Source organism: Miscanthus floridulus, chromosome 18, assembly GCF_019320115.1.
Source record: "Miscanthus floridulus cultivar M001 chromosome 18, ASM1932011v1, whole genome shotgun sequence".
NCBI lineage: Eukaryota > Viridiplantae > Streptophyta > Magnoliopsida > Poales > Poaceae > Miscanthus > Miscanthus floridulus.
Genome location: NC_089597.1, coordinates 24,324,800 through 24,352,764, shown reverse-complemented (window position 1 = coordinate 24,352,764; position 27,965 = coordinate 24,324,800). Strand labels below are relative to the sequence as shown.

The window sequence follows — 27,965 nt, the reverse complement described above, 5'->3', positions numbered from 1 at the left end:
TGGTTGAAACCTGACAGTAAACAGCAGGCCGTCAACGAACAGGTCACTTATCTCGTGCTGAGACTCGCTACCAACCATCGCAAACCTCCAATCCAGAAACATTTGCAAATTTATTAGACGACATGGACACTGGTGTCTGGTGGTGCTGGACTGGACCATGTTACTGCAATTTACTAATAGCCTATAAAAAAATAGCAAGTGCAGCAACTAATAAAAGAGTTCTGTGGCTCGCAAGAGGCAAACCTTCAGTCGTCAGTCTTCACTGACAGCACGCTGCGAGAGGCCAAGAAACGCTCGGTAGTTTGGACTTTGGAGCAGCATCCATGGCGGGAGAGGAGGCCGGGAGGAGGGGGGTTCCCTCTCTCCTCAACCCGTCGTCCGCTCCCAGCGAAGGGCAGCAGGAGCACATCGCCTCTGATGTCACGCAGGTCGTCAGCCCCTCCCCCCTCAAATTCTCTTCCTTCTCTCTCACTCTCGTCTTCGTGCTTGCCTTTTGGTTTTGGGGGCGCCATGAGAGATTAACTGTTCATGTGCGACGATTCCTTCAGCTCATTGGCTGGACACCTCTGATCGAGCTCAAGCGAATCGCCGGCAAGGAAGGGGTAGATGCCCGGATCGTCGGCAAGGTCGAGGCCTACCAGCCTCTCTGCTCCGTCAAGGATCGAAGCGCTTTGAGGTCTGACATTTTTTTCCCCTCCTTTTTTTCCCAACTGGTTAGGGAGTTTAGATGGAACTCTGACCAGTTTTAGTTATCCTGTTTCTCGATCATCTGATTCGGATTTTAGCTGAAAAATAGCAAACTGGGAAGAGGGAACACAAAGTCAACTGGCAGGCAAAGCCTGCTCGCTCGGTAGTAAACGATCGTAAATTTCTAACCAGAATAATATTTTTCTCTTACACCAAACTAGCCAGCAGTAATAATCCACAATCGTATACTATCGTTTCAACCCCAGCCGAACAGGCTGTCTGTCAAGTTCACACATGTTCAGAAACACTAGACTATTTCATGGTCTTAGATTTTCTGGATTTATTTATGCTGTAGCTTATTTCTGGATTTATTTATGCTATAACTTACTACTTGTTCCCTTATTGTTCCTCTGACTGTACAGTAACATTTCTATTTTCTTCTGAAGAATGATTGAAGATGCAGAGGAGAGGGGTTTGATTTCACCTGGTGTGACGACACTTGTTGAGCCGACAAGTGGCAACTTAGGGTTAGGATTAGTACTCATTGCTCTTCGCAAAGGTTACAGGTTCGTTGCAGTTATGCCAGGTCAATACTCGCTCGATAAACAGATCCTGTTGAGATACATGGGTGCAGAGTTGTATTTAACAGGTAAGAAAATTTCTACGACGCTACTGCATCACCTTGTTTGACTTTTCATTTCGGATGCTACTTACATTACATGCTGCAGTGGCAGTGTAAATTCAGTGGAATTGTATGGGTGAACTATTCACCATTGATTGTGACATATGCAGATCCAGCCCTTGGTTTCCCAGGCATAGATGCGAAAGTTGAGGAGCTCAAGAAAGAATTGCCCAATGTACATGTTCTTGATCAATTCAAGAACAAAGCAAATCCTGAAGCACATATTAGATGGACTGGTATGGTTACTGAATGAGTTTGGATGCACTGTTTTTATTTCAGTATACATTAGTTAGCTTACGGAGACGACTTTTTTTCCCCCTGAAATCTATACTTTCTCGATGTTTCAACTTGCAAAATTATGCTATGCACTCTTTTAAATTCTTTCCTCCGCACATGATGACAATGCAAATCTCATAACATGATTGCTTGCACTGTATTTATTGGCCCTGATGTCATCGATAGTTCAAAAACCAAAGGGTTGCACCGAACATCCTGAACACTTCAAGGGCTTTGTACTAACAACATGTTTGGTTCCTTTAGTCCGCGGACAAAAGTTTAGTCTCTGAACTAAAGTTTAGTCCGTACCCTGTTTGGTTCCAGGGACTAAAGTCCATTAATGCAGTTGTATAAAGACAATATTACCCCTATTGAGATGAAGATAATACAGTTGCTGGCCGCTGCTAGCCGCGCTGCTGGCCGCGCTGCTGGCCGAGCAGAACCCATTCACCCCAAAACATCACAACTGCTCATACATTCAAAAAAATGCTCATACATTCAAAAAATTGTCCATACACTTAAAACCCATCACAGCTATGATCTACTAAACAAACCATCAGCTATCCAATCACGAAACTGATTCATGGTTTGATCTTCGTCCCCGTGTCGTGTATTAGCAACATTTGCTTCAGAAGATGATGGCTCGGTGAATGGAACATAGTTTTCATCATTATCAAACAAATCAAAGTCCTCATCCCCCAAAAAAACTACCTCGAATGAAATTATGAAGTGCCATGCATGCAAGAATTATTTGACTTTGCTTTGGCATCGGATAACTTGGTAGATCTAACAAAATCCTCCACTTCATCTTCAAAACTCCAAAAGACCGCTCGATGACATTACGAAGTGAAGAGTGTGCATAATTAAACTGCTCTTTTTTACCTCTTGGCATTGGGCCTTGTCGATACTCCGGGAGATGATACTTTGTACCCTTGTACGGTGCAAGATAACCCGAGTCGTTTGGGTACCCCGAGTCGACAAGATAGAACTTGCCTACACATTCAATATTTTTTAATGTAAGACATGCAAAGTATTGAAAAAATGAGAGAAGAAGACAGAATAGAACACGTCAATACCTTGAGGTGGATGTGGAAACTTGTCTCCATATTTCTCAATTGCATCTTTGAACACCCTCATATCATGAACTGAGCCAGGCCATCCCTCCACGACAAAAGTAAATCTCATATCGAAGTCACATATGGCCATCACATTCTGACTTGTATATCCATGTCGTCCCGTATGTTGGACTACCTTGCTAGTTTGTACCACAACAGGGACATGTGTCCCATCAATTGCTCCAATGCAATTGTCAAAGAATGGAGAAAAACATGGAGATTGCAACCTAGGATGCACATTCTTAAATTCAGGGTCTACTGGCCTAATGATATCAGCCGCAAGCTTGCTCACACTATGCAGTACTTTATCAAACTTCCTACAAACTATCTCCAATGACCTAGTAAAACGGTCTTCAGCTTGTCTAACAGACCGAGGGGCACCACATATCCACAAAAACAACCCTAAAGCCTCCATAGATGACATCCTCTTTGTGGACTTCAAACCATATGACTCAACTAGCAAACTGTGAAGCTTGTCAAACACACACCTACTCATCCTAAACATGTTGAAGCAAGAAGTCTTATTTGCTAGTGTTCTCATGACCCATTCATACCCACTTTCTGTTGGTACCCTGTACTCAGATTTGTTCATGTATGTGTCAAAGTGGTACATACCGATCATGGCACTAGCAAGAATAGCAATTCTTCTCCTTTTCTTCTGGCACTTCAAGATATAGTCTACTACTTCTTGATCATCATCGGACCCCTGTTACAACATGAAAATGAGTTCAACAGCAGCAGCAGCAGGAAAATGTTAATGTAACAAACAGCCAACCACATGAAAATGCAACTAGACAGCCAACCACATGAAAATGCAACAAACAGCCAACCACAATGCAACATAAGTTCAAGCTCTAGTTCAACACACATGCAACCAGCATGCCAAAATGAGTTCAAGTTCTAAAGATGTTGCAGATAAACTAAGTTACAACAACAAATCATCTGGTGTCATTGCAGCATCTCTTCAACCACATCAACCTGTCTTCATTCTTTTTGAACTGGCAAAAGACTTGTCGATTGTATTCAGAACAGAACAGTTTAGTAGCCATGTAGTATTCCTCCGAGTTATAGTCCGCACCACACTCCACAGCCAAATCTAGACATCTTGCTATATCCTTTTTCTTCTCCTCCTTCTGCCGGCTCTTCTTGTCTGCCATTTGAGCTATTGTTTCTTCTTCCTTATTTCTGGTAATTTCTAACTCTTTAAGCAGCCCCTGAAACATCTTCAACATTGGACTTTTGCTTTTCTTGAGTGGACTTGAGGCTGTGCTTGTACTGCTGCTTGCCCTCTTGCGGCTGTTAGAACTCATTGGGCTATTCACAAAGCCTTCTCCATCTGCATCTTCACCTTCCTCATCAGCACATTCTTCTGGATCAATACTCCCTTGTCCAGGGATGCAAGAGGTGGATCCATCAACTGTCACCCCATGGAACATTTCACCTAGTTGGTCAACGTAAGTCGGTACGCCATACATGAACTTCTTACATTCTGTTTTTTTCTGAAACACACAAAGAAAGAGACAAAACAAGTAAGGAACAAATCAGCAGTCATTAAGACATAACCACAGGAACGAATATGTAATGGCAAAGATCCAATAGAAATTACCTCTGTCTCTTTTTTTCCAGAAGGCAAGCGGTGCTATGATCGTTCCATCAGGTCGTCGCCCTAAAGCAGTATGATTGTTAAGCATTACCCAGAAACTGTATAGGGCCTTGCATTGGGTCATTCTGTTCTTCAGTTGTTTGGTTGAATGATTGAGGCCAGTCTTCACGAAAAATTGCTGACGCATCTCCTTGTAACCTCTACCAGACATTGTCCCATTCAAGCAATTCCCTGCCCTTATTTGTTCAACAGCTACATCACAGAATATGTGTGTGTTTTCTTCGGTCCAATTGACTTTGTCAAATAGATTCTACAAATGGAGCCTAATTATCTACTGGAGCATCTCAAAACAGGTTGAAAACAGCTACAAATGGAACATCTGAGCAAAATGAGATCATGGTTTTGGATCTTACCGACTGGGAACTATGTTCAGTTCCGTTGTCATCTTCATCCTCGATAGCGCCGAGATGCTCTTGAGGCGCTGTAGCTGTGCCCGGCAAACGTCGATCCACGGCCTTCGCCACGGCCTCCCCCCCAGGACTCCCCCACGAGCCTCCCCCACTGGCCACCACCGGATCCCGCTCCAATGGTCAGGGACCTAGAACCGCGGCCTACCCCACGTCCTCCTCCACGGCCGGATCTGCCACCAGGGCCACGGGGAGGTAGGCCTTGGTCGCCGGGAACCTGTTCCGCCTGCAGGAACTCCTGGTATGAGCCCAGGTGGGGGAAGCCCTCAGCCTAGGAGTTCAGATCCAGATCCTCCATCCGCGTCTGGGGAGCGATGAGGCTGGGGGCCGTCAGTTGGGAGAAGGGGCCAAAGTCATCTTCGTCGTCGGCATCCGGGAAAGCAGGGAAGTTGGGAGCCACCAATGAAGAACCTGCCCGAGAGAAGAAGTTGCGGTAGGTGTTCCCGTGGCTATCCATGGTAGATGCGGAGGTGGGAAGGAGATGGGGAGGTGGGGAAGGAGCGGGGGCAGCTGTGGCGGCGTGGGGAGCGAGCGGTGGTGGCTCTAGAGGGCAGTGCGCTGACAGCGGGGAGAGAGCGGGTAAGGGAACGAGTGGATAGGCTTAGGATGGGGAGTGCGCTGATGGAGGGATGGGAGCGGGTAAGGGCAGTGCGCTGACGGTGGGATGGAGAGTAACGAGGGGTAGGAATGTCTCCAGAACACTTTAGTCCAGTTTAGTCACTCTCTCATGGACTAGAGGACTAAACCCTTTAGTCCAATATTTAGTCCATGTGTTTGGCATTTTAGTCCACATTTTAGTTTAGTCCATGGAACCAAACAGGCCCTTATAGAGTAGTGATAGTTATTGTTAGACCTTGAACATGATCTATAGCCATAGAACTAGCATATCTACTTGCTGTTGAATAGAATCATGAACCCTAGAACATCTACTAGTGCACTAACAGTAGGTAGAACGAGAGAAAAAGGGAGAGATAGAATATGGACGTGTCAAACCTGACACCACAAAGGGAGTCGATCTAGAGGCATCGACCATCTCATTCGTCGATGAAGTCTACGCACGGGCAACGACGTTCGGAGAAGAGGTCGATGAAGCCGTCGACGTCGGTGGAGCGAGGCAGCGTGGCTGGTGGCATCCCATCACTGGTTGTGCCCCTCTAGATTGGATTAGGGTTTAGGTTTTGATGGGGAGCTCAGCTCAGGCGAACCTTGTGACTTGAGCCGCTGCCCCCCACCTCTATTTATTACGTAGTGTGACAGGGGTCCTTCAGCCATAGTGGGCTAGGCGCCCCTGATTAGGGCATAGATCAAAGGCCCAACTGGGCCATTAGGCCTAGTTTGGGATTAGAGATCAATTTAACAATCTCCCCCTTGATCTCCTACCATCTTTCAATTTTATATCATTTACTTTTGTTCATTCTATTACAGATTAGCGCATAGCGCATGTTTCATCATCACGGTCAAATGCTGATAGATTTAACAACTACAACACACCACTCTGTTCTGAAATAGATACTTAACTTTGGGTCTTCTTTTGTCTAGGAATTATAGGCTTTCCCTTAAACCCATGCCGACTACATGTTCTCTGAACACGTTGGGTGATAAGCCTTTTGTAAGCGGATCCGCGAGCATCTTTTCGGTACTTATATGCTCAAGATTTATGACATAATTCTAAACTTTATCTTTTACAATATAATACTTTATGTCAATATGTTTGGCAGTATCACTTGACTTATTGTTGTGAGCATACTATACTGTCGGATTATTATCACAGTATAACTTAAGTGGTCTATAGATGTCATCAACCACCTTCAAACCAGGTATGAACTTCTTTAGCCAGTTCACCTGCCATGTTGCCTCATAACACGCTATAAACTCGGCATACATTGTGGACGATGTAGTGACGGTTTGCTTTGAGCTTTTTCATGAAATAGCTCCCCCTGCGAGAGTGAATACATATCCAGACGTGGATTTTCTATCATTTTCCGCATAATCAGAATCTAAATATCCCACTATATGGAGTGAATCAGATCTTCTATATGTCATCATGAGGCCTTTCGTTCCTTGTAAATAACGTAAGACTTTCTTTACTAATTTTTAATGTTCTGTTCCAGGATTGCTCTGGAATCTGCCAAGTAACCCGGTAACAAATGCCGAGTCAGGGCACGTACATACTTAAGCATATTGCAAGCTTCTGACAGCTGAAGCATATGAAACCGCTTTCATTTAATCGATCTCATATTGGTTCCTAGGGCATTGAAAATCCTCATATCTGTCGCCCTTGACTATAGGAGCAGTTGAGGGACTACATTTGTGCATACTGAATTTCTTTAAGATCCTTTCTATGTATGCCTTTTATGATAGTCCTAATACCTCTTTACTTCTATCTCGGTGAATCTTGATCCCTAGAACGAATGATGCTTCACCAAGATTTTTCATATCAAATTTTGAGGATAAAAATTTCTTTGTCTCCAGTAGTAGACTGACATCACTACTAGCAAGTAAGATATCATTCACATACAGGACAAGGAAGATAAACTTTCTATTCTTAAACTTTACATAGATACAATTGTCCTCTACATTCTCTTTAAACCCAAAATTCCTTATTGTCTGATCAAACTTCAAGTATCACTGTCTTGAAGCTTGTTTTAATCCATAAATGGATTTCTTTAGGCGGCATCCCATTCGTTCTTTTTCTTCTATGACAAAACCTTTCGGTTGTGCCATGTAAACATTTCCATAAATGGATTTCTTTAGGCGGCATCCCATTCGTTCTTTTTCTTCTATGACAAAACCTTTCGGTTGTGCCATGTAAACATTTTCCTCCAAGTCCCCATTGAGAAATATCGTCTTTACATTCATCTGATGTAATTCTAAATCATAATGTGTGCCACTAATGCCATTATGATTATGAAGAAATCCTTACATGAGACTGGAGAAAAGATCTTATTGTAATCAATGCATTCTCTTTGTGTAAAGCCTTTTGCCAAAAGTAGCGCTTTATATCTCTCTATATTCTCTTGAGAGTTAAGTTTTGTTTTGTAGACCCATTTACATCTACTGTTTTGGCTCCTTTAGGAATTATTTCTAAGTCCCAAACTTTATTGGCATTCATAGATTTCATTTCATCTTCCATGGCCTCAAGCCACTTTGATGAATGATCACTTCTCATGGCTTCTTCAAATGAGGTGGGATCATCCTGCATTTGAAATTCCTCAGTGTTGTATACTTTATAGTCAGCAGGAATAGCTGATTTTCTAACTCTTTGAGACCTTCTAGGGGCCTCCACATTTGGCACATCTTCTGTTTGAGGCTGTTGTTGCTCCCCCTCTTGTGTGGCAATAGGTTCTATAGGATCTTGAAGAACAGGTTCCTCATTGTCATTCATTGTTGCCACATGCGAAATAACAACAGGTGCTGGCACCACAGTATCTTGCACTGTCGATGCAGCGACAGCAGGTAGTGAGAAAAATGGCCCTGAATCATCGGAGTGGGCACATACACCCGCTTCTCTTCAAGGTAAATTTCTCGAGCTACCATGCCCCCCTTATCATTTCATTCTCTAGGAAGACAACGTGTCTCGTTTCCACAAACTTTGTATGTCTGTCTGGACAGTAGAAACGAAAACATTTTGACTTTTCTGGTTAGCCAATGAAATGGTAACTTACTGTTTTAGGATCTAGCTTCCCAATGTTTGGGGTAAATACTTTAGCCTTAGCAGGACTCCCCCCACACGTAAGTGTGAAAGGATCAAGATACCCAAGAGTGGGGGGGGGGTGAATTGGGCTAATTCTAAATTTTTTTGTAATAATTAAATCCTATGGTTAGTCCAATTAACCCCTTGTGCCTACAAAGTGTTCCTAATTGTTCTACCGCACAAAAGACTTACAACCTAAGTTCCAATTCTACTCTAGCATGACAATTCTAAGAATATAAAGACATGAAATGAATTGCTCAAAGTAAATGCTCAAAGTAAATGCTCAAAATAAATAGAGGAAGGAACGCGGCGATGTTTTGCCGAGGTATCGGAGAGTCGCCACTCCTCACTAGTCTTCGTTGGAGCACCCACGCAAGGGTGTAGCTCCCCCTTGATCCGCGCAAGGATCAAGTGCTCTCTATGGGTTGATTCTTCGACACTCCATCGCGGTGAATCATCCACAACTGCTCACAACTTGAGTTGGGTCACCCACAAGCTCCGTCGGGTGATCACCGAACTCCCAATCACCACCAAGCCGTCTAGGTGATGGCGATCACTAAGAGTAACAAGCACGAACTCTCACTTGACCACGACAAGCCTAATGAGAAGGTGGATGCACACTTTGCTACTCTTGATCTTCACTAATGAGGGCTCTCTTTGGGATTCTCAAATCTCAATCACCTCACTAGGACCTTGCTCTTCTTGGCACTCTCTAAGATATTTCTCAGCTATTGGAATGAGCAAAAGTACCACCACACACGAGTGGAGGTGGTATTTATAACACCGGCTAAAAAACGAACCGGTATGTGCCTCTACGGGGTGACCGGACGCTTCGGTCATGTTGACCGGACGCTCCGGTCAGTATACCCCTAACTCTAGTGTTTACAGTGTGACCGGACGCTGACCAGCGTTCGGCCAGCACTGATCGGGCGTGTCCGGTCGTGATTTTCCCTCTCTGGAACCTTACTGGAGTCGACCGGACGCTGGCCCTCAGCGTCCGGTAACATGACCTCGCAGCATCCGGTCATTTCTAGACGATTTCACCTTGGTCAAATGAACTAACTAGACTCTGAGCCAGCGTCCGTTCACACCGGAGCCAGCGTTCGGTCAGTATTTGACCCTCCATTCACTTTCAAGTCTCGAACATATGTGAATAAAGTTTGCTCCATTGGATGAAAGGGCTATTATGGAGCTACCTAGTGCTAGTTTTAATAAGTGTGCATCACACCTAACTCACTAGACTCACCTAGGTCAAGTTACCCGTTCATACCCCTCTTAATAGTATGACCAAAAGAAAAACAAAGTCCTAAACTACTCTAAGTGCCACTTCAACTCCAATCGACACTTAGAACTAGTTCATCCTTAACCTTGTCGTCCATCCTTTGAAAACCAAAATGATTTCCACCGTAGGGGCATGACAACCATGATTGCCCAATCGATCTCTATTACCGTGACCTAACTCAATTGTTTCTACAAAACACATGTTAGTCACAGTAATCACATATTATCATTAATCACCGAAACCTAACTAGGGGCCTAGATGCTTTCAATCTTCCCCTTTTTGGTGATTGATGATAATACTACCTCGAGTATGTGAAAGAGATGAGGTTTTTAACATGCTTGGATCATATAAGCTTTTGGCAATAAGAACAAAAGTGTTAGGCAAGCTTATATGACCCAAGCCATCATGATGTACTCAAAAGATATGAAATAAGCATGAGTACCAAAATAAAGCTCATTTGCATCGGAGTAAAACATGGAAGCAAAGGCAAATGAGCAAAACATAAATGATATGACATATAAAGAATACCAAGTAGAGAGCACACATGTCATATATCACAATTACGTAGATATCACTATCACATAGATATAATAGTAAACATGAATGCATAATGTATCACACACACAAAAGCATAATAGTGTATCTCACAAATAGAAACTTCAAATGTAAATAGATAAGCTAATATAATAACTAAGCTCCACCTAGATAAGTAGCTCCCCCTAAGCCTAACATACTCGAACCATCTCCCCCTTTGGCGTCAAACACCAAAACCTACGGGTCGGTCGGCGGGGCTGCAGTGGACGAGCCGAACGCTGAGGTACGAGGAGCAAGGTGGAACTAGGTGCCATCATCATCTGATCCTGAGCTCTATGCTGCCTGACCCTCTATAGCTGGTACTGACACTAAAGTAGTCTGGGTTGGATCAGGAGTTGGTGTTGCTGTAGGCTGAGCTGGTAAAACTGAAGCAGCTGGCTCTGATGATGTCATTGAGGAGGGGAGCGTCTCTGTCGTTGCTGTGATAGGTGCTGCCATCGAAGGACCTAGAACATGTAGGTATGGAGGAGTGGACTGCCCTGTCAACTCATTGAAGGAAGCACCAAGGCTCCTGGACACTTTGGTATCTGGCTCTAGCAGCGATGACGTCACAGCCGGTGTGAAGCCCATACGAAACGGTGTGAACTGCGGGGCTAGCACTGACGTAGCAAACCATTGGTACACCTGCTCTGTAGGAGAAGCAAACTATGCTGGTGGCTATCCCTGACTCTGAAGCCCACTGGGCTGTAACGCTGGAGTCATGGAAGTGATGGCAGGCTAACCAAGCTGGGGCGTAGTCTGTGGCTGTGGGCCCTAATAGCCTGCACTACATGCTGCATGAACCCGAGAAGCTACTGCTGCATGAGTATCTGCTACTGATGCATAGCCTGCTGCTACTGTTGTAGTGCCTGGGTCTGCTGCTGAATAACAAGCTGCTGGCACTAGAACTCGTCCTACCGAGTCTGGAACTGTGCATGTGTAGCAGCTGTCTCCTGAGTCTGTCTGGTCTGGTCCTGCCTCATCTGCTCAAGTATAGCCAGAAGAGCGGGGTCAGTCTATGGGGCAGGTGGCACTGAACTAGAGCTACCGGCCTCAGCATCATGTCATCGTGGAGGCATCTATGGAATGGGCTGGTAATCATCATCAGAACTGTCACTGGGCTCACTAGTGACCAACCCCTCCTACTGAGCAAGCTTCTCCTCTATAGCTGCAATACCCTTGATGATATCATCCTGCTGGGCTGCAGTCTCTGGCACCTCTAGACGATGGCGCGGCTGACTCGGTGCCTGTGGTGTACTATGCCGAATCATCTAAGACAGGTTATAAGCAGGGAACTTTGTTGTGGCACCACTGTACTCAGCAATCATCTCAGGCGACTTAACTGAAATAGCTCTATGGATAAGAAAAGTGATCCGGTGAGCATAGGGTAGCTGTCTGTGACCTCTGAAGCCCTCAGCTATAGTATCCTCCATCTCTGACAAAAGGAGATCCCAGATATCAAAGACTGTCTACTACATAAGAGAGTTTAAAAAACATAGCTGAATCCGAGTTAATCCCTCTCTGTATTCCATCCTCGGGAGTAGAGTCCTCCTCATGACAGCCTCAAGCACGCGAGCAGTGGGCGTGAGATCACTAGGGTTCCTCGAACCCTCGCCAAAAGGCTCTGTAAAGCAGTGACGTACCAAGTCTGTAGGGGGTACCATGCAACCATGAGGACATCTGGGGGGTGCAGTCTATCCATAGCACACCTCATGGAGCCTGACTGGCTGCTCCTGAAGCCTAAGAATCTCCCTAGCCCTGGTGCTCATCAACCGATAGTCTCTGCCACCGAATGCAAAGTGAATGAAGTTATGGTGCGGGTCAATAAAGAGGGAAGCATAGAACTGCCGAACCCAAGATGGAACATATAATCTGGTCCATCCAATCAGATCTGTCAGCCCCGATAGATTTGTAAGGTAGGGGCAAATGTGCTCTCCAGCTGCTGCAACAATCGACTCGATGGTGCACACTGTCTAGGGTCTAAAGACTGCTTCACTGTTCAGATAAGCATTGTAGAAGTCCTCCTACAGGGGTGTATAGAATCCCTCTGATGCTCTCTCATCCCTCTTGGGTGGAAACCATACCTCAAAGTCAACAAACCTCAACTGCTGCACCTGCTTGGCCGTGGCGGCCCTCAGGTCAAGATGGGTCCCTAGAGGCGGACTCTATGGTCGAGGCGGTGGACGAGAACCCCTCCTCTGAGTGACTGGCCTCGGTGAAACTAGGACACGAGTGCGACCAAAGCGGCGTAACTATGGCTGTGGTGCCGGCTCTGTCTCCTCGGCTTGCTGGACCTGCTCACCCTCCTGAGACTGCTGTGACGGCTGTGCCTCCTGTGTCTGCTGAGCTAGCTAAGACTGCTGCTGTGGCTCCCCCTAAGGCTAAACCTCGTCAATGGCAACTCATCGTCCTTCAATCATGAGGGTCCCAGCTGGACCACCATGAAGACGCTCAACACGCTGAAGTGTAGCCATTGCCTCTGGTGAGAGTGGATCGGCAATCTGGACTCCACTACAAGCGCCTCCTCTCTCGGCACGCTCTACGGCCTCTGCAACTGCTGTGGCTCTCGTTGTATCTACATCTAGATACTTGCGCTTCCTGACTGCCAGCTTCTTGGTCACCTTGCCTTTAGGTTCTGTAGGCTGGCGAGGCGGGGGCCTCGGATCCTCGTCACCGGGACCACCACCGACATTCTTCACGCGAGCCATCTGATAATCTGAAGAAAAAACTGCCGCTGACAAAGAACAACTGTCAATTTGTCGCTTCCGAGGCTTGGCCTCTATCCATACTCGCGAGCTTGGCCCCGAGTTAACTGACAACTACCACACGATCTCAATGGCACTGACTCGCTGCATGATGGAATATATATGATATACAAGTAAATACAATATACCTAATAGATGCGAAACCCTAGGAAGCAAGCAATTTAGATACGAAATTGAAGTGCAGGGCATTGCTACCTGACCAACCGGCGATCCAATGAAAAGATAAGCGATACGTGGGGAACCACCGAATATAGGGTTAGGGTTGTGGTGAACAGTGAATCGATGGCCCTGAATGAGATTGAAATCACGGTGAGTAGTGAAACGACTGGCTTGATGAATAGCAAGGTCACGGCGAAGTCGTGATATGGATGCTAGGGCATGACGGCAGGGTCTTACCGGCGCTGGAGTAGGGCTCGACTGCTGTGGAGGCACTGGTGGTAGTGAAGTCGATGTAGCCGGAGCTAGGGCGGCTGAGCGGTGGCTCTGGAGCACGGCAGCGTAGGCCACAGCGAGGGAGGATTCCGGCGTGGGTGCGGGCGAAGTGGCTCAGTGGCGCGCGTGCTCGGGATGGCGCGACTGTGATGCTGCACGGTCGATAGAGGATAGCGCAAAGCATGGCGGCGGTGTGAGGTAGGGCACGGTGGTGCGGTGAGCACTGGAGCGGAGCTTGGCAGGGAGGTGCACGGGAGAGGCAACGGCGCGCGGGCGAAGTCGACATGGCGTGGGAGAAGAATAGGGTTAGGTCAATGTCGGCGTTTGATTAAATAAGGTGCCCCCCGAGTCAGAGAAGGAAACAGGAAAAGAGATCTGATGCCGCACGTTTTCTATTGACCGGACGCTACCACCCAACGTTCGGTCGATTCCAGAGAGGTCCAAATCCTCTGGAATCGTGACCGGATGTGTCCGGTGGACACCGACCGGACGCAGCTGGAGTCCGATCACCTAGGCTTGACGTCTTCATCATCGACCGGACGCTGAAGCTCCTTCTGACCGGACGCTGGGAAAACACAGTTTCAGCGTCCGGTCACTCCTTTGGTAGGAGGTTCACCTCCTATGAGCTGACCGGACGCTGGACATCAGAGTCCGGTGCAGCGTCCGGTCACTCCTTCGGTAGATCTTCAAAGTCCTTCATGCTGCCTGTTCCCAATCAAGTCCTAACTCCAATAAGATCCAAATAAACACCAATTAGGACTGATATGAGTGACCTCTCTTAAACCCTCAAAATTTTCAAAATATTTTGCCTTAGGCTATAATTCTTTTTAAGAAAATAGACAATAAGAGGGCAATTTGAAGACAAACGACAAACAACAATCATGCATATGCAATGCAATACTTGAAAGTAAATCTAATTGTTTGTCAAGTTTGATCTAAGACTAAGCTTTTCACACGCTTTTCGGCGGTTATCTTAACCATGTTAGACAAGCCCTATATGCATTATAAAACATTAAGCATGTTGTATATTACAATGCAATGCAAGGGACAACACAAGCTCAATTTTTAGTGAAGTTACTATAATTAAGCACATTGAGCTCATTCCGCAATCTACAAAATGTTGCCTCATCTAGCGGTTTAGTGAAGATATCTACCAATTGATCCTCGGTCCTTATATCTTCTAGTGATATATTATTTTTAGCAACATGATCTCTAAGAAAGTGATGATGGATATCTATGTGCTTGGTGCGAGAGTGTTAAACCGGATTATTTACAAGTTTTACCGTACTTTCATTGTCGCACAAAAGAGGTACTTTATCTAGAACTACACCATAGTCTAGCAACGTTTGTTTCATGTAAAGTATTTGTGCACAACAAGCACCTGCGGCAATGTATTCCGCTTCGGCGGTGGACAAAGTCACACTATTTTGCTTCTTAGAGGACCAAGACACAAGTGATCTACCAAGCAAATGGCACCTTCCGGATGTGCTTTTTCTATCAACTTTGCATCCGGCATAATCCGAATCGGAATAGTCAATTAATTCAAAACTAACTCCTTTGGGATACCAAAGGCCAATGCTTGGTGTGTGCTTAAGATACCTAATGATTCTTTTTACGGCAATTAAATGAGTTTCTTTAGGATTAGCTTAAAACCTAGCACACATACACACACTAAACATGATATCGGGCCTAGATGCGGTCAAATACAACAAGCTACCAATCATAAAGCGGTAGAGAGTTTGATCAACCGGGTTACCTCCCTCATCTAGGTTGAGATATCCATTGGTTGGCATTGGAGTCTTGATTGGCTTACATTCATCCATCTTGAATCTCTTGAGAAGATCATTAATATATTTCTCTTGAGAGATAAAAACCCCTTCTCTCATTTGCTTGACTTGAAAACCAAGAAAGAATGTAAGCTCTCCAATCATTGACATCTTGAACTCCTTCGACATCAATTCACCAAATTCTTTGCATGAATCTTCATTTGATGATCCAAAGATGATATCATCAACATACACTTGATAAATGAAGATATGCCCATCAAGTTTCTTGATGAATAGTGTGGTATCGATCTTCCTAATGGTGAAGCCCTTCTTAATAAGGAAGTCCCGAAGGCACTCATATCAAGCTCTTGGGGCTTGCTTAAGCCCATATAATGCCTTGGACAACCTATAAACATGATTAGGATATCTAGGGTCTTCAAACCCGGGAGGTTGATCAACATAGACTAGTTCATTAATAAAGCCATTTAAAAAAGCACTTTTTTACATCCATTTGATAAAGTTTTATTTCATGATGTGATGCATATGCAAGGAGGATACAGATGGCTTCTAATCTTGCAACCGAGGTAAAGGTCTCTCTAAAATCCAAACCTTCAACTTGAGAGAACCCTTTGCAACTAGTCTTGCCTTGTTCCTCACAACAACACCTTGATCATCTTGCTTGTTTCGAAACACCCACTTTGTTCCAATGACTCTTGCACCTTTTGGTCGCTTTTCAAGAGTCCAAACTTCATTACGGGTGAAGTTGTTTAACTTTTCATGCATGACATTGATCCAATCCGGATGTTAAAGAGCCTCCTCTATCTTAGTAGGCTCAAAGCAAGAGACAAAAGAGTGATGAGCAATAAATGAAGCAAGTTTTTAAGATCGAGTCATTACACCCTTTGATGGACTCCCTATGATAAGATCTTATGTATGATCTTGAAGTAGGGTGTATTTCTTCTTTTGACCACTTGAGGGGGAGATTGTGGAGCATCAACATCTTGTGCTTGTACCATCATTTGTTTATGGGAGACATGAGTATCTTTATTTTCTACTCTCCCATCTTTTTTATCATCTTGTGGCACACTTGATTAAGAAGGTGGATCAATCACTTGTACATTATCTTTATCATCTTTAGGTTTGATGTCTCTAACCGGAATGTTCTTCATAGCCTCCCTCAATGGTTTATCACCTACATCATCAAGATTCTCGTGTGCTCCTTGGGAGCCATTAGATTCATCAAATTCCACATCATATGTTTCTTCAACCAAGCTGGTTGCATGATTAAATACTCTATATGCATTGGACTTTGATGAGTAACCAACAAGAAAACCAAAATCACAACGTCTTTGAAACTTCCCTAAGTGTTGCCGTTTCTTGTAGATATAGTATTTGCAACCAAACACCTAAAAGAAAGAGACGTCCGGCTTCTTTCCATTGAGCAACTCATAGGGTGTCTTGCCAAGAAACTTTTGAAGGAATATGCGGTTGGATGCATAGCATGCGGTATTGATTGCTTCCGCCCATAGAGCTTCGGGGGTGTTGTACTCATCAAGCATTGTTTTTGCAAGAGTGATCAAAGTCCGATTCTTTCTCTCAACTACACCATTTTGTTGAGGAGTATATATTGCGGAGACTTCATGTTTGATTCCAACTTTATCACAATAAGCTTCTATGTTTGTGTTGTCAAATTCTTTCTCATTGTCACTTCTTATCTTCTTGAGCTTCACTTCAAATTCATTTTGTGCTCTCTTGGCAAACTTTTTGAAGCAAGATGCAACTTCAGATTTGTCATGAAGGAAGAATACCTATATATACCTTGAATAATCATCAACAATCACAAGACAATAAAGATTTTCTCCCAAGCTCTTGTATGTTGTTGGTCCAAATAAATCCATGTGAAGAAGTTCTAGCACTCTTATGGTTGACATGAAAGCTTTTGTTGGATGGGTATTTGCAACTTGCTTGCCGGCTTGATATGCACTACAAAGTTTGTCCTTCTCAAACTTCACATCCTTCAGCCCTCTCACAAAATCATTCTTCATAAGCTTCTTGAGTGAGCTCATCCCAACATGAGCAAGTCTTCTATGCCATAGCCACCCAAGTATTGTTTTGGTGAATAGATATGTCTTCAAGTTTGCATCTTTGGAGGTGAAGTCCACTAGATATAGGTTGTTGTATCTAAATCCTTTGAATATCACATGATCATCATCCTTTTTGGATACAACAGTCTCCTTCTTGGTAAACAAGCATTGGAAGCCAAGATCACACAATTGTCCAACAGATAGCAAGTTGAAACTCAATAAAGCAACATATAGCACATTTGAAATGGAATGATCATTTGATATTGCCACTTTGCCCAATCCTTTGACTTTGCCCTTTGAGTTATCTCAAAATGTGATTCTTTCTTGCCCATCTACTTCTTCATCAAGTGAGGTGAACATACAAGGATCACCGGTCATATGTTGTGTGCAACCACTATCAATAACCCAATGATTTCCACCGGTCTTGTAGTTCACCTACACATAAGAGATCAAGCTTTAGGAACCCAAACTTATTAAGGGCCCTTCACCTTCTCAACAAGTGACTTTGCAACCCAAATTTTCTTAGGCCTATTCTTGTTGTAAGGACCTAAGAACATCACTTTCATCTTTCCACTAGAATCCTTTCTAAGTATGTAGTGAGCATTGAAGGCAAAAGGTCTAGTATGCTTGGGCAAGGGTTGTGGTCGTGGAGTTTGGCACTCATGAGCAAAGTGACATTCTTGTCCAAACTCAAAGCATCTCTTTGGCTTTTGCTTTGGCTTTGATTGTTGTTGTTGAGCTTGAGCCTTCTTGTCTTTGTTTGCCATGTATCCAATTCCACTTCTATCCATCTTCATGACGGTGTTCATTAGAAGCTCACTTTGAAGATATTTGCCTCTAGTGAACTTGCTCAATCCAATCTTGAGATGCTCTTTTTCCAACTTGAGCTTCTTATTTTCTTCCTTGAGTGCATCACTACTTTTATCTTCCTTGAGTGCAACCTTGTTTCTTTCTTCCTTGAGTTTCTTATTTTCTTCTTTTAGCTTCTCATTCTCAAGAATCAAGTTACCATCATGATCAAGATTTTCTAGCATAATGGTGTTGTGGATTTTAAACTCTTCAAACTCTTTCTTTAGCTTTTCATCGTCATACTTAAGCTTGACATATTCATCATAGTCATTGCACTCAACCACTTGCTTGCCTTTGCCACTAGATCCTTGCTCAATGCTCTCATCAATTAAATCATCAAATGATGTAGCTATATTAATCTTAACAACATCGTTAGTAGCATCATGTGGCTAATTGGGTAATAATTCTTGAGCAATAAGAAGATTGTCATGATTAATCTTGAGAGTAGTGTATTTATTTTTTAGCTTGTTATGGCTAGTGAGGAGCTCTTTGTGCACCCACTCAAGTTTATCATGTTTATCTTTAAGCTCTTTCTTAGAAGATTTGAGCTCCTTGAGTTTGGATGGCATAGCATCATTTGCTTCTCTAAGCTCAACACTAGCCTTTTCGGCTATCTCACATTTAGCTAAAAGAGAATCATTCTTAATCTCAAGCTTTTTATTTTTAGCTCTAGTGTTTATAATGATCTTAGTGTATTTCTTTAGTAATTTAGCAAGATCATCATAAGTAGGTGACTCATATTCATCATCGCTATCACTATCACTATCATCATTATGAGCATGATCATCACCACTACTATCATCATCATGTGATACCTTGCGTTCACCCTTGGCTATAAGACATAGGTGTGTAGAGGATGATGGCGGTGGTGGCGGTGAAGATGACGAGTCAATAGCAATGGCGGCCACCTTCTCGTTGTCATTTTCATCATCGGATGATCCACTAGATGAATCAATGTCCGTGAGCCAATTACCGACGATGTAAGCCTTTCCACTCTTCTTCTTCTTGTGGAAATCCTTCTTCTTGCCATCTCTCTTTTTGTATGGCTTGTTCTTTTTCTTCTCATCTTCATCTTCATTGTTTGAGTCATCTTTCTTGCCCTTGTTCTTGTACTTGAACTTGTCTTTCTTGGGCTTTATGCATTGGTGAGCTAGATGACCAAGTTCTCCATAATTGTAGCAATCTATCTTAGAGATTGGCTTCCTTCTAGAGCTTATGAAGAACTTCTTCTTGTCATCAAACTTGATGCCACTCTTATTGAGCTTCTTTAGCATCTTGGCGGTCTTCTTCACCATGAGAGCAAGACTTTCATCATCAACTTCATCATCACTTGAGCTCTCATACTCAAGTCTTTCCTTGCCCTTCTCTTGGCTAGCTTTGAATGCTAAGTCCTTATCTTTCTTCTTGGTAGAGGATGAGCCATCTTGAGGAGTGATGTGCATGTACATCTCACGAGTATTGATCTTCCCCAAGATTTGTGTTGGTGTAGCGGTGGAAAGATCACCTTGATGTAGCACGATCATAATATGCCCATATTTGTTAATGGGGAGGACACTCAAGATCTTTCTTATAACATCGGATGGTTATATTTGAGTGAGTCCAAGCCCATTGACTTCCTCTACAAGAACATTCAAACGTGAATATATTTCATTAGCACATTCTTTAGGAAGCATTTCAAAAGAGTTGAGCTTTTTCATGACAAGATGATAGCGTTCCTCACGCTCACTCTTAGTTCCCTCATGGAGCGCACAAACGTTCGACTATAGTGCATGGGCGTCTTTGTGGTTTCTCATCCGATTAAACATATCTTTGCAAAGGCCTCTAAAGATGGTGTTTCGAGCCTTTGCATTCTACTTCTCATAATTTATCTCATCGCCTTGTAGGTTAGTAGCATCCCGAGGTTTTGGAAAGCATTGTGAGGTGACTCTAAGTATACCAACATCTAGAGCCTCTAGATACGCCTCCATGCAAATTTTCCAATAAGGAAAGTTATTTCTCTCAAAGATAGGAGGAGGTCCATCCCCGTGAGACATCTTGCTCTAGGCGGTTAAGCCTAAATATGTGAGCACAAGGCTCTGATACCAATTGAAAGGATCAAGATGCCCAAGAGGGGGGTTGAATTGGGCTAATTCTAAATTTTTTGGCAATAATTAAATCCTATGGTTAGCCTAATTAACCCCTTGTGCCTAGAAAGTATTCCTAATTATTCTACCGCATAAAAGACTTGCAACCTAAGTTCTAATCCTACTCTAGCATGACAATTCTAAGAATATAAAGACATGAAATAAATTGCTCAAAGTAAATAGAGAGGAAGGAACATGGCGATGTTTTGCCAAGGTATCGGAGAGTCACCACTTCTCACTAGTCCTCGTTGAAGCACCCGCGCAAGGGTGTAGCTCCCCCTTGATCCGCGCAAGGATGAAGTGCTCTCTACGGGTTGATTCTTCGATACTCCGTCACAGTGAATCACCCACAACCGCTCATAACTTGAGTTGGGTCACCCACAAGCTCCGTCGGGTGATCATCGAACTCTCAATCACCACCAAGCCATCTAGGTGATGGTGATCACCAAGAGTAACAAGCACGGACTCTCACTTGACCACGACAAGCCTAATGAGAAGGTGGATGCACACTTTGCTACTCTTGATCTTCACTAATAAGGACTCTCTTTGAGATTCTCAAATCTCAATCACCTCAATAGGACCTTGCTCTTCTTGGCACTCTCTAAGGTGTTTCTCAGCTATTGAAATAAGCAAAAGTACCTCCACACACGAGTGGAGGTGGTATTTATAACACCGGCTGAAAAACGAACCGTTATGTGCCTCTATGGGGTGACCGGACGCTTCGGTCATGTTGATCGGATGCTCCGGTCAGTATACCCCTAACTCCAGTGTTTACAGTGTGACCGGACGCTGGCCAGCGTCCGGTCGTGATTTTCCCTCTCTGGAACCTTATTGGAGTCGATCGGACGCTGGCCCTCAGCGTCCGGTACCATGACCTCGCAGCGTCCGGTCATTTCCAGATGATTTCACCTTGGTCAAATGAACTGACCGGACTCTGAGCCAGCGTCCGTTTACACCGGAGCTAGCGTCCGGTCAGTATTTGACCCTCTATTCACTTTCAACTCTTGAACATATGTGAATGAAGTTTGCTCCATTAGATGAAAGGGCTGTTGTGGAGCTACCTAGTGCTAATTTTAATAAATGTGCATCACACCTAACTCACCTAGGTCAAGCTACCTGTTCATACCCCCCTTAATAGTATGGCCAAAGGAAAAACAAAGTCCTAAACTACTCTAAGTGCCACTCCAACTCCAATCGACACTTAAAACTAGCCCATCCTTAACCTTGTCGTCCATACTTTGAAAACCAAAATGATTTCCATAGTAGGGGCATGACAACCATGATTGCCCAATCGATCTCCATTACCGTGACCTAACTCAATTGTTTCTGCAAAACACATGTTAGTCACAGTAATCACGTATTGTCATTAATCACCGAAACCCAACTAAGGGCCTAGATGCTTTCAAAGTAGTTTAGTGAGGGTACTCTTCCTGTTCACAACTCATATGGTGTTTTGGGCACCGACTTACTTGGTACTGTATTGAGAATATGAATGGCGGTTTTTAATGTCTCCATCCACAGGCTCAACGGTAAGGTGGGGTAACTTATCATACTACGCACCATATCCATTAGGGTACGATTGCGTCTTTCAGCTAGTCTATTCTGCTAAGGTACGCCCGGTGTAAAATACTGGGCTACTATGCCATCTCCTGTAAGAACCTTGCAAAAGGTCCAGGAACTTGGCCATATGAGGTATGCCGACCGTAGTACTCCCCTCACGGTCGGACTTGACTATCTTAATCTTTAAATTATGTTGGTTTTCAACTTCTGCCTTAAATATCTTAAATTTATCCAATGCTTCTGTTCTTTCTTTGATTGGATAAATATAGCTATAATAGAAGTAATCATAACCATCTACACTCTTTATAGAAAACAGACCACAAATGTCTGTGTGAATAATCTATAAAATTCCTGTGCTTCATTTGGCATCTTTCTTAATTTTCTTTACATACTTTCCGTTTATGCATTATCTGCATTGTTCTAAATCTGAGAACTCTAATGGAGGAAGAATATCATTCTTAACTAGTCTTTCTATTCTCGCCCTCGAAATATGGCCTAAACGACAGTGCCATAATTTCGACAACGCATCGTGAGCTCTCTTTTATTTTTTGTTTACATCCGTAGACGAGGATACATACTTATTATCGCACGCAACGTTCCCATCATCGCATACAATATTCACATCATCACGTAGTGATAACAAATAAAGCTCATTTTGTAAGATAGCAAGATCAACACATGCATTATTAAATGTTATATTACATTTTCTATTTCCAAAATGGCAATCATATCCATAATTGTCCAAGCATGAAACACTAATCAAGTTTCTCTATAAAGCGGGAACATAAAGTATATCTCTAAGTAAAAGTGTGAAACCATCAGCAAGCTATAGAAAAAGATCGCCAACGGCTTCAACATCTACTCAGACTCCATTTGCAACTTTAACGTGTCTTTCGCTTCTTTGCGTAGTCCTCGTCGAACGGAATCCCTGTAAATAATTAGCAACATGAACAGTTGCACCTGAGTCAATCCACCAAGTAGATTTCGAATACTGTACATACAGGGATTCATTTATGAACGTAATAATGTTCTCACCTTTTTTTTGCCATGATCATCTTTAAGTAATCGGGACAATCTTTCTTATAATGTCCCATCTTCTTGCAGTAGAGACACTGGTCTTTCTCTACTGTGAACTTATTCTGCTGAGGCTGATGCAGCAAGGGACCCTTTCCCTTTGGCTTTGAGGAGTTAGCATTATTATTCTTTTTCTTGTTGTCTTTCACATAATTAATGGTGCCACTATTGACAGCTTTCATTCTCTCCTTCTCTTGCACACACATAGCCATGAGCCTCTCTAAGTCCTACTTCTCTAGTTATATGTTGTAGTTGACAACAAACGTGTTAAATTCCTTTGGCAAGGAAGCAAAAATCAGATGGATAATGAACTCTTCCTTGAGAGCCAGATCTATTGGTTTTAACTTGGATGCTAAATTGCTCATTCTTAGTATGTGCTTTCTTATGCCACCATTTTCAGAGTACCACTTTGTCACCAGCTGCTTTATCAGCTGGGTAGCATATATCTTTGAAGAGCCAGTGAACTGACTCTTTATTCTATCAAGGTACTCGATGACCGTGCCACACTCTAGGATTGAGCCCACAATTGCAGGCTCAATCATGTTCTTTATCATAGTCAAACATTTCTTATTGGCAGTGACCTACTTTCTATGCTCATGGTTATAGAACATCTTTTGGGATGCAAAATCCCTCTCTCTTGTTGCCCAAACGACATCAGCCTCGTTTGTCTCTCTCACCGGTGCCACAGGCTCAGTGGGACACAGTGAGGTGACTACCTAGTCCACCTCAACCAAGATGAATGACAGGTCAATCTTTTTCTTTCACTCCGTATAGTTGTCACCTTTGAGAGTGAGGATCTCTTTGATACAACCCATCAAGTTGTATCCGCCTGAAAACACAATTCATATGGAGTGAGAGCATAAACATAATAATAACAATTGCATGTCTTAGTTTTAACGTTAGTCAAAATTAAAACATACAATTGTCCTCTACACTAATTCTACATCACCGTTGGACAGAAATAGAATTAATGCATGACAAAACTCATAAATAACATCATAATATTATCATTAATCAACGTTGGTCAAAATAATAACAATATTATAATCAACTAAAAACATATCTATTTTCAAAATTAAATTCTCCTGTTGGTTCGAATTTAATAATAAAAATAACAACTTTAAATACGCAGCGGAAAAATAATCTCAATTTAGTGAATTTTACTCATAGGAAAATTTTCTTTTCTATTTCCTTTAAACCATTTATCCATTTTTCAGGAAATAAAAATTTTACTGGAAAAAGAAAAACAAAAATTAACTCAAATCAACACTGTTCATTCGGCCCGACCAAGAAATCGGCCCGGCCTGCCTCCCTTGCACGCGCACTGCCCGCGCCTAGGCCGCAACCTGGGCCTGGGCCGGCAAAGCCGCGCTGCCACGCGCGCCCGCCTGGGCCGGCTGGCGGTCTAGTGAATCTGGAGCGTCCACGTTGATCCGACGGCCGCGCGACAATGTAGCTGGATCAAACCCCCCCCCCGGCCGGGCGCTGCCCCTGAAACCCTAGGTATTTCTTTCTTTCTCTCTCTTAGCCGCTCTTCTTCCTCAGCGCAGCAAACAGCAGCAGCAACCGAGAGCGAGAGTGCAAGTGACTTTGGCGCCGTTGCCGGCCCCCTCGCCGGCGCGCGTGCTCCCCACGCGGGTGAGCGCGCCGCCGTCGAGCGGACTAGCGGCGGTGCCCTGATCCCCTCGAAACCCTAGATCTAACCCGGCCTATTCTCCTCCTCCTCTGTCTCGGTCCCGATGATGACGGCGCCGTCACTGGCCCTCTCGCCGGTGCGCGCGCTCCCCAGCAGGTGAGCGCGCCGCCGTCGAGCGGCCTGGCCATGGCGCCCTTGGCCCGAGCACGCGCCCGCACGCCGATGAGGCAGCAGCACGGTGCGGCGGCGAGGTAGGCTTCTTCCCCTTCCCTTTTCTTTTCTTTGATTTTCCTTTCTTCTTTTCTCGGATCTATCCGAATTAGGGTTGGGGATGGTGTTAGGATCGAGATTAGGGTTTGGTTAGGGTTAGGGTTTCGTTCACTGTTCATCTTCCCCGACGGGTTATTGTACGGTTGAGTCACTGTTCTTCCCGACAGGTTAGGGTTCGTTTCCTGATTAGGGTTAGGGTTTCAATCCGAAAACGGATCGAACCCTCTGTTCTTTTCTCAGATCCGAATGGATCTAATCTGATAGGCTAGATCTATACCCAAACAAGGCTCTGATACCATTGTTAGACCTTGAACAGGATCTATAGGCATAGAACTAGTATGTCTACTTGCTGTTGAATAGAATCATAAACCCTAGAACATCTACTAGTGCAATAACAGTAGGTAGAACGAGAGAAAAAGGGAGGGGTAGAAGATGGACGTGTCAAACCTGACACCGCAGAGGGAGTCGATCCAGAGACGTCGGCTATCTCGTTAGTCGGTGAAATCTGCGCACGGGCAGCAACGTTCGGGGAAGAGGTCGATGAAGCCGTCGACGTCGGTGGAGCAGGGCGTCGCGGCTGGTGGCTTTCCGTCACTGGCTGCGCCCCTCTAGATCGGATTAGGGTTTAGGTTTCGGTGGGGAGCTCGGCTCAGGCGAACCTCGTGACTTGAGCCGCCGGCCCCCCACCTCTATTTATTGCGCAGTGTGACAGAGGTCCTCCAGCCATAGTGGGCTGGGCGCCCCCAATCAGGACGCGGATCAAAGGTCCAACTGGGCCGTTGGACCCAGTTTTGGGATTAGAGATCAATCTAACAGTTATTACTAGTAGCTTATGTCCTATTTAATATAGTTTGTTGGGACCGGTGCAGGTGACAATGTTGTTTCTACATGCTATCATAATAAATTGCATGTTATTGGCGTGTACTGATATACAGGACCTGAGATTTGGAAGGACACTGCTGGCAAGGTGGACATATTTGTAGCAGGTTCAGGGTCAGGAGGAACGGTATCTGGTGTTGGGAAGTATCTGAAGATGCAGAACCCCAGTATCAAGATCATCTGTGTTGAGCCTGCAGAGAGTCCAGTTGTTTCAGGTAGTACACCATTCAGAAACATCAATTAGGTTAGTATGATCTTTGGAGTTTGGAATGCATGATTGTGGTATACATAGGAAGTTAGGGAGGTAGAGAAAAATGTGTTATATTGAGTGCTTCAATGCTATATAGAGTGCTTCAATGCTCCCAGAAAGTATTCCGTTAAGTAGCTAACATTTCTTTAGATATACTTCAGTTTCCATTATCGTTGTCCCCTATTGATGATGGCCCATAAATTTTCAGATTTAAAGTCAAAAGCTCTAGCCAATTATTAGTCACAGTGGAATGTCACTATATGAGTTTTAGCCAGGGATAAACATAGTTGTATGAGCAATACTGTATATACTTCTAGAGCATACAGTACTTTGTTTGTATGATCACAGAGCAACGTTGTCTGCACTGAACAATAGCAATCCATTTGCACATTGAATGATAATGACATAGTATTGTTGTCCTTCAGGTGGCGAACCAGGCAAACACAAAATCCAGGGAATAGGACCAGGATTTCTACCTGAAGTACTGGACACCTCAGTTATTGATGAGGCTGTCACAGTGACCACTGAGGAGGCAATGGTGAACGCTAGGAGGCTGGCCAGGGAAGAGGGCCTTCTTGTGGGCATATCTTCTGGAGCAAACTTGGCAGCTTGCTTGAAGGTTTGCAAGAATCCTAACTAAAATCTCTTCCATTAATTCTTATTTCTAGCGCATTCTGATTTTTTTAGTAAACCTTAAAATGAATGCACCTTTAGGTCGCATCGAGAGAAGAAAACAAGGGGAAGATGATTGTCACCATGTTTCCAAGTGGGGGCGAGAGATACATGAACTCTGACCTGTTTGCCGCTGCTAGAGAGGAGTGTATTGCCATGACATTTTAATTTTTTCAGAAGAGGGCTATGGGCTATTTTCCATGTAACGGTCGGCATGTGTTGCATGTAGCTGATATTCGGTCATACCACAATGAATTGCGTGATTTTGCTACGGAATTTATACTCAACGAATATGTATGAATTAACTGGAGGAGAAATGGACAACTAATGTGTTCCAGGATTATTTCAAAATTTTGTTTATCTTATAATTTGCTAAACATATGGCCAACACAAATTGCCTCCGCATTGTTATGATGTTTTTTTTAAGAATGAAAGACAGATGTGCAGTGTATCTTTATCTTCATATGGTATTTGTTTACTTCGTACATTTATATTTTTTCCCCGACGGGGGAAGGGATTCTATTAAATCAAGAGATAACAATTATATGCATGTCCATCCAAGTCTCTGGACAACAAGAAAGATACAAACGAGTAAATTGAGAGCCCCCCTAATGTCATTCTTCACCTCCATGTTCGTAATGATTGCCTAGTTCGATATAACGAAACTCAGGGATGCACAGAAAAGGACCTTGGAAACACTCCAATTCATTTCCAGTTCATGTCATTAACAATTGGCTAGTTCTGATATATCGAGACTCAGGGATGCACATCCCCCGAACCTTGGAAACACAACATGATCCAATGCCACGGGAATGTCCATTTGACATTGAAAGTACCATGATGTCCAAGAGGATGGTAAATTGAGATAATCTAAAATTTTCTTGGAAATGAACCTATCACCTACCCAAATTCACCTATTATGCCTAACAAGTGTTATATTCCTACTGCATAAAGTTTTACATCCTAGTTCCACCTCTACTCTAACATATAACTATAAGAATATAAAATGCATAAAAGTAAATGAGTTAAAGTAAAGAGGGTTAGAAAACACAAATAATTTTTGTTCAAGGTATCGAAGAGTCAACACTCCCCACTAATTCTCGTAGGAGCACCCACGCAAAGGTCTTACTTCCCCTTGATCCACGCAAAAGTTCTCTCTATTAGTTGATCCTCCAGAATGGTGGATCGCTGCAACCATGTACACCTTCTTGGGCCTCTCGCAAACA

General features: G+C 43.8%; 1 protein-coding gene and 1 pseudogene across 1 annotated transcript; one reads left to right on the top strand and one right to left on the bottom strand.

Annotated features, from left to right (window-relative positions):
• The first annotated feature begins 224 nt into the window (after positions 1 to 224).
• Positions 225 to 27,146, top strand: LOC136520400 (cysteine synthase-like). Its single transcript, XM_066513902.1, has 7 exons — positions 225 to 428; positions 549 to 676; positions 1,134 to 1,336; positions 1,480 to 1,605; positions 25,874 to 26,032; positions 26,493 to 26,686; positions 26,782 to 27,146. Exons 1-7 carry the CDS (start codon positions 324 to 326, stop codon positions 26,905 to 26,907), a joined length of 1,041 nt encoding a protein of 346 aa, XP_066369999.1. The 5' UTR covers positions 225 to 323; the 3' UTR covers positions 26,908 to 27,146.
• Positions 2,180 to 4,574, bottom strand: LOC136521098 (uncharacterized; annotated as a pseudogene).
• Positions 27,147 to 27,965: the final 819 nt, after the last annotated feature.

What these genes read in the sequence shown, in the direction of transcription:
- LOC136520400 (XM_066513902.1), top strand. Translation starts at nt 324, where the DNA reads ATGGCGGGAGAGGAGGCCGGGAGGAGGGGGGTTCCCTCTCTCCTCAAC. An exon ending in TGCAGAGTTGTATTTAACAG is followed by an intron (nt 1,337 to 1,479) that starts GTAAGAAAATTT and finishes TGACATATGCAG; the next exon opens with ATCCAGCCCTTGGTTTCCCA. An exon ending in AGAGAGTCCAGTTGTTTCAG is followed by an intron (nt 26,033 to 26,492) that starts GTAGTACACCAT and finishes GTTGTCCTTCAG; the next exon opens with GTGGCGAACCAGGCAAACAC.